The sequence below is a fragment of the Olea europaea genome, chromosome 11 (assembly GCF_002742605.1).
Source record: "Olea europaea var. sylvestris chromosome 11, O_europaea_v1, whole genome shotgun sequence".
Classification (NCBI taxonomy): domain Eukaryota; kingdom Viridiplantae; phylum Streptophyta; class Magnoliopsida; order Lamiales; family Oleaceae; genus Olea; species Olea europaea.
In genome coordinates, this window is record NC_036247.1 from 11,903,734 (window position 1) to 11,910,353 (window position 6,620).

Below are 6,620 nucleotides of genomic sequence, written 5' to 3' on the forward strand. Positions count from 1 at the left end.
AGCAATCTAAATTACAAAAGGGTTGTGTGAATATGTGACTATGATGGGTTGCGTACTTGTGATATGTTGTGTGAATATGTGACTATGATGGGTTGCGTACCTGTGACTGTTGTGTTGTGTGAATATGTGACTATGATGAGTTGCGTACCTGTGACTATTGTGTGAATTTGTTTTGAATATGTTGTGTGATGTGTGACTGTGTTACAAACGTGTGACCATCATATCTTCTATATGTGTTATGAATCTGCATAATGTGATTATAATTCTACCAAGGTTTCATATATATGTAGTTTTGGTGAGACTTCATTTATGTCTGTGACCTTGTTAAAACGTGTATGTCAGTGTGATTTTTCATACAAGCATTTAACACTGTGTCTACACTTAATGCAGGTTTGGAAATTCAAAATACCAGAAGCAAGCTGGTTTCCAGGCAAGATTACAACCTCAGTCAGTAAGGGTGTTTTAACCACCATTCAGACATCGTTAAGCCAACAGAAACTTGTATTGATGGACACATGTTTTGCTCATTTCTTGGATTGCCATGAAATTGTTATACATCCGCAATTGATTCACTACTTTCTTCTGCGGCAAGTTGATCGCCCGAATGACAAAGAAATGTGGTTTTATGTGTCGGGGCGATATGTCCGGTTCTTTATCTTGGAGTTTTGATTAGTCACGGGGCTGAGGTGTTCTGGGGATAGTGATACATAAGTGTTTGAAAGTAGATAGTCATGGTTAAAGGCAAAATATTTTTCTCAAGTGCATAGTGTAACCCACAAAGATGTAAAGTCCACTTTCATATCTGCAAGCCAAATGCCGGACTTGGATCTCGTTGAAACTCTTCCAGATAATGATGTTGCTATGATTGGGATGCTGCACTTCATCATGGCATATCTATTTTCAAGAGATTATAAGAAAGTTGTTGACCACTTTCTATTCGTGCTTGTTGAGGATTTCTCTACAATGAATCAGTTTCCATGGGGCAAGTTATTATTTGAAATTACGTTCAGTACATTGAAAGATGGGTTGAGTAGGAGGAACTCATACTACAGGCTACGAGGTATGTTGGTAGCCTTTCAAGCCTGGATATATGAGACTTTTCCTGGCCTTGATGGAGTTGTGGTCACACGAATATCAGGGATGTATCCCCACATCAAAAATTGGATTGTAGACGAGCAACCATCTGCTGCCAATTTGGAAGGACCTGACTGCTTCTCTAATCCTAATGTAAAGTTTCAGTAAGCATTATGTACTTAGTAATTATTATTCTGCAGATTGAGATTTGTGACTAGGAACCCTCGAAAACTGAAATGGCCATGCCATACATGAATGGTGTCCAGTACAAGAAGCCAGTTCAAGCAAAGTTCTCAACAGACAGCCGCAGAGATAAGAGTAGGATAGAAAGGTCAATTGACCGTGCTGGTATGAGTGGGAAGTTGGGTCCATCAGTGCTCCTGCTAATAGACAGCAGTGTTTGACAGTCTCGTGTTTCCAGCAACGATGATAATGATTTTATTGATCCTCCTCCTATATGGTAGGAGACATCTCCCCTTGGAAAATCCCGACCCAAGACTGCCCGTCAGCTGCTCATCATTCTCTAATGGAACAACAGGCTCGTAAGGCACAATAGGGTGATGTAAGTTGTTATTTTAGTCAGTTGTTAAACAATTATATTGTTGGTAACAGACCATTAGTTTCAGGTCACATGTGGTTTAGATTGGGTCACATATGACAGATTCATTTTGACAGTGTGCAATATATGGTTTTATTTGGTCACAGTCACATATAAGTAGTTTATTTATTTTATCAGGAGATTAAGGAGTTGAGGTCACAAATATCTGATCTGAAGTCCTATAATGAAGTGTTGAATGTGGAGCTTGATAAGATTAAGTCTCAGATGTCATCAGTGAATGCTGAGCAAACGACGAAGATGAATTACACAGTTCAAATGCAATCTAACATAAAAAGTGACTTGATGGAGATTAGGACAAATATGTAATTTTTGTCAAAAACGATATCGACAATGATTTCTAGTTCCATGGATGAGATTATGAAATGGTTTGGTCATAAAAAAAAGTGATCATGGAGTTGGAAAAAAGATCCTCCGGTTGTTGGAGGATCTGATAAGACCAAAGAGGTAGTTACATTACATTTTCACATAGTTCAAGAGTTTCATTTGACATTGAAAACATTCTCTCATTTTGTGTACAGGTGAAAATTGTGGAGCCACATGTGGATAGGAAAGGAAAGGGCAAACTGGACCCAACTGATGATATCGTTCTGCTGTATACTCTCGAAACACCGTCATTTGACTTGGGGGGTTAGATCTACACAACCTAATATTTTACATTCCGAAGACATTCAGAAGCATGTCGATTCTGTAATATCGGATGTGGTCACAACAATTACAACCATTGATACCGAGGTATTTATAACTGTAGGATTCAGACATTATGTAGTTCACAACTAGTTAATTGTCATAGGTCACAGATCACACTTATATGCTGGATGTTCCCGTCACGGATCATAACTAGTACATGGTTATAGGTCACAGTTCATGTGCATTATGCTAAACTAAGACGTGCCTTGTCACAAATTCAGAATTCACAAAATGCATATACTAGTAAATGGCTATAGGTCATAGGTTACACATATACTTACTAACCATTACACAGTTAAGTTCTAAGGTCAAGTTCATTTCCTGCTAGACTAGAGTTTATATGTTGCATGCTAAATTTAATAAATGTGCATAAAGTAATCTGTGACCCGTTACAACATTACGCAGGACACAACTACTGCTGAACCAACTTCTGAACTGCCAATTAAACGGGTTTCTCCGTTTGTGGCTGTAGAAGGAAAGTTATTCAAGCATGACGATATTGTTGTTTTTGAAAATTACAGAGGTCGTGTTGATGAAGTTGATAGCTCAACATTCATGGCTTGGTTCTAGAGAGGGTACAAACCAAGAACCAAGTACGTTTATTTCATATCCATTTGTTAATTTATATCAATAACTTGTTGTAACACAATAACTTACTTTTCCATATTGGTCACAGGAAAAAGTTTAGCGATGAAGATGGTAGAATCAATCCTGCTTTTGTTATTGGTTCACGCCTAGTCGGTCATAAGTCCTGGTTCTACCAACTTACAAATTTAGACTCATCTTTGACCAGTTCGGTATGAATACATTACTCTACTCATATAGGTCACATTTTCATTGCTAATTAGTCATAGAATTTATATACAGATCGCAGCACACAGTTATTACCTAATGTGCACAAATTGCAGTCCATAGTCACAGATTACTATCCATAGTTCATAGTCACAGATCACGAATACATGGTTCATATAAACATGTTACATTTCATTTTAATGATTCTTCCCTTTTTATTGAAACTGCACATGGATGCATGCTTTTATTACATTCGTCAGGTAGCAAAACTTGGCAACAAAGTGAAGTTTAGAACCACAACGACTGATTCCTGGTTTTAGAATAAGATCAAAGACATATACCCTGCTTTTCTGAAGGATCCCAATGTTCTGATATCAGAGTTTAGTCTTATTAAAGTTGTAACAGGTGATAGCCTTCCTTTGAGCACACCTTGGGCTAATGTTGACTACATGTTCATGCCATTACTGTCCACCAACAAAGCTCACTGGATGCTTGGTTTATTACAATTCAGAAGCCATAGGTTGATAGTTTTCAATTCGGCAGGCAAAAGTTACCGTGACTGGAAAGTTGTAAAAGGTATCGAGCCATTTGTGAAAATCTTGGCTGCTCTAATGAATAATCTTGGAATATCAAAAAAGGACCCCGATTATATTGAACCCAGTTGCATGGAATTGAAGGTTACTGTCGATGATACCTTACCTCAGTAGACGAATGGGTATGTTTGTGACCAAGAGTACAATGTGTATAACTTAAAAAAAAAATTCATTTGTAACATTTTGTCCTGTGTTGTTTTGCAGTCACGATTGCGGAATATTTGTGATCTTATATGCATTATATATCCTCTGTGAAGGCAGAGAGTCCATTCCACATACATTTGATGCTAGCAAGTGTAGAATAGACATTGTCACACTGCTGTACAAGCATTGTGAGATGTACGTGAAAAGGGCGAGGCAGCCTATAACGGGGGGAGGGGATTATCATAGAATGAAAGTAGACTGAAATACGTAAATGAAGTTGACGCTTTAGTTTTGTACATGTTACAAATATTAGTATTTTCTGTCGAATGGAGGTGATTGTATTGAATACTAACTTATTGCTGTAAGCTTTGATTTGCAATACATGAGTGCAACATTTTTTGCTCATAATATTGTATTTGTTACATATTATTGCAATATTTTCCATAACAAAAACATTGCATTTCATAGGTCTTCCATCTCACATATGACACATATCACATAATACACAACACAGTACTTGTGACCTGTGTCATATAACACAGGTCACAAGTACACAACATAGGGCATATCTCTGTTGGAGACGGTCAGATGTTAAACCACACAGGACACAAGTCACATGTTACACCACCCATCATTTATATTTGATGGAGAATGCAGTCACATATGTCACTTTTTTTGAAAACGTAATCACATGTCTCACAACTCAGGTCACAGGTAGTTATGAGACACAATTTAATCGAAACAGATATCCCATCTGACACAGAACACTTGTCTGTTGGAGAAGGTAACGTGTTATGATACATATGTCACATTTTATGGTCCGAACGGAAGAAGTAGTCACATATATGTATCTCATACAACATGTCACATTTGGTTATCAAACATCTTTAGAATTCAAACATAGGTCACTGTTTCTTATCATAACAACTATGTAGATGTCGAAACTTAATTGCACTTGAAAACAAAATGGTCACATGTATATTTCACTCTGCTATTTCAATGAATGTTTGAAATAAAAGAACATGAGATATCTATAATGTATCTGTATTCGGTTGAATTATATTTTCATTTGTGTTACTTTCCTATGTCATTCTAGTTTAATGGAACCACACTTGAGCATCTCCTACGATTGTGACCTTGTCCGCCACAATGATCACATTTCATTGTTGGTTTCCCTTCTCTGGATGATCTCTTCCTCTTCTCAATAGGTCTTCCAGAACTCCTCTTTTGGTTAGGAGCTAACACAATTTTGGCTTGTACTTCTTCAGGCACTATCTATTCATTTTGGTTCCCAACAGGATATATAGAATATTGGTATACATTCGTGTAAGCATCTCTTGTGTAATAGTAAGAATAATAAGCATATGGATTTCTCCTTGTATTTGCAATTACAGCCAAGGCATGTGAACACGGTATCAAATCAACTTGCAGCATCCTGCATGTACATGTACGTTGTTCAATATCAACAACAAATGTTGACTTTTCATCACTGACAGAAAACACTGACTGGTTGGAGGGAGATACCTGAGAGAATGTAAAAACAGTTGTAGTATTATATCTCATTTATTATAAATATGTTACAGAGAAATATCTTATGTCATAGGTTAATATATCAGGTCACATGTATTTATATTCATTGCACACACTTAGGTCCAGGTCACACATGCAAATGGTGCATACAAATATCTTCTGTCACATATGTACAGCTCATGTCACATGCATTTACGGTGAGTCACACACATAAATTTTAGTGTCAGAGAAATGAAGTTACCCTCAAGTGCCTCAACTCTACACTTATTTTCCTCATCTCATTTTCGTACTTGCTTGACAATTTCGTGAAAGTTCCATGTGCATCATCTCTATGTTTACAAAACCAAGATTGTACAGTTTTTCGCAATGACTCTAGCAGCGATACAGTAAGGTAATTCTTGGCTACCTTTGTCACAGCATTAACTGATTCTATGATATTCGAAGTCATTGTAGAGTATGTGTTTGCTAACATATGGATTCGTGACCACTTTTCCAGTCAAACATCTGCCGCAAACACAAAGCTTATTGATTTATATCATATAACCAACATATGTGACTATTTTTATGTATGTGAAAATGTCATTAGATGTAGTACACTACCAAATAACCAGTAATCTTCTCATTCATTGTGTCCGTCGCATGTAATATTCAAATTCTTCAAATGTATAATCACGAATAGCCGAATTGAATGCTTGTGTAATATTTTCATAATATTTCCCATAATATGATTTCAAGTTTTGTAACAAATGATATGTACAAATACCATGAGAAATCCCAGAATATACATATTCTATTGCGTGTTTTATACTCATGCGACGATCCTATACAAAACACAGACCGTCTCTGTGCCCATAAGCCTTCTTGAAGTTTTTCAAATTATACTCATGTGATGGTCCGATACAAAACACAGACCGTCTCTGTGCCCATAAGCCTTCTTGAAGTTTTTCAAAAACCATCTCCAAGATTTATCGTTCTCATTGTCTCCAATTTCAAAAGCAAGAATATATATGCTGTTATTTGCATTTTGTGTACACACACTGTGAAAAGGGTATCTCCATAATGATCATTCAGGTAAGTACCATCAACCACAACCATAGGTCTACAATGCTTCTATCTCTGTATTGATGCACCAAGTGCCATAAAGCAATATTTGAATCTATTGTGACTATCCACTTCGAGTT

General features: G+C 36.8%; 1 protein-coding gene across 1 annotated transcript; it reads right to left on the bottom strand.

The window, feature by feature from the left end:
* Positions 1–5,001: 5,001 nt before the first annotated feature.
* On the bottom strand, positions 5,002–6,395 carry LOC111404469. Its single transcript, XM_023033271.1, has 4 exons — positions 6,278–6,395; positions 5,681–5,868; positions 5,230–5,433; positions 5,002–5,184 (listed from the first exon to the last, which is right to left on the bottom strand). The coding sequence occupies exons 1-4, from the start codon at positions 6,393–6,395 to the stop codon at positions 5,002–5,004; spliced, it is 693 nt and encodes a 230-aa protein (XP_022889039.1).
* Between the last annotated feature and the right edge of the window lie 225 nt (positions 6,396–6,620).

Coding starts and splice junctions, on each gene's coding strand:
- LOC111404469 (XM_023033271.1), bottom strand. CDS start 6,395: ATGGTTTTTGAAAAACTTCAAGAAGGCTTATGGGCACAGAGACGGTCT. Junction 5,869..6,277: donor GGCTTATGGGCACAGAGACG/GTCTGTGTTTTG, acceptor CGAATATCATAG/AATCAGTTAATGCTGTGACA. Junction 5,185..5,229: donor CAAGAGATGCTTACACGAAT/GTATACCAATAT, acceptor CAAAATGAATAG/ATAGTGCCTGAAGAAGTACA.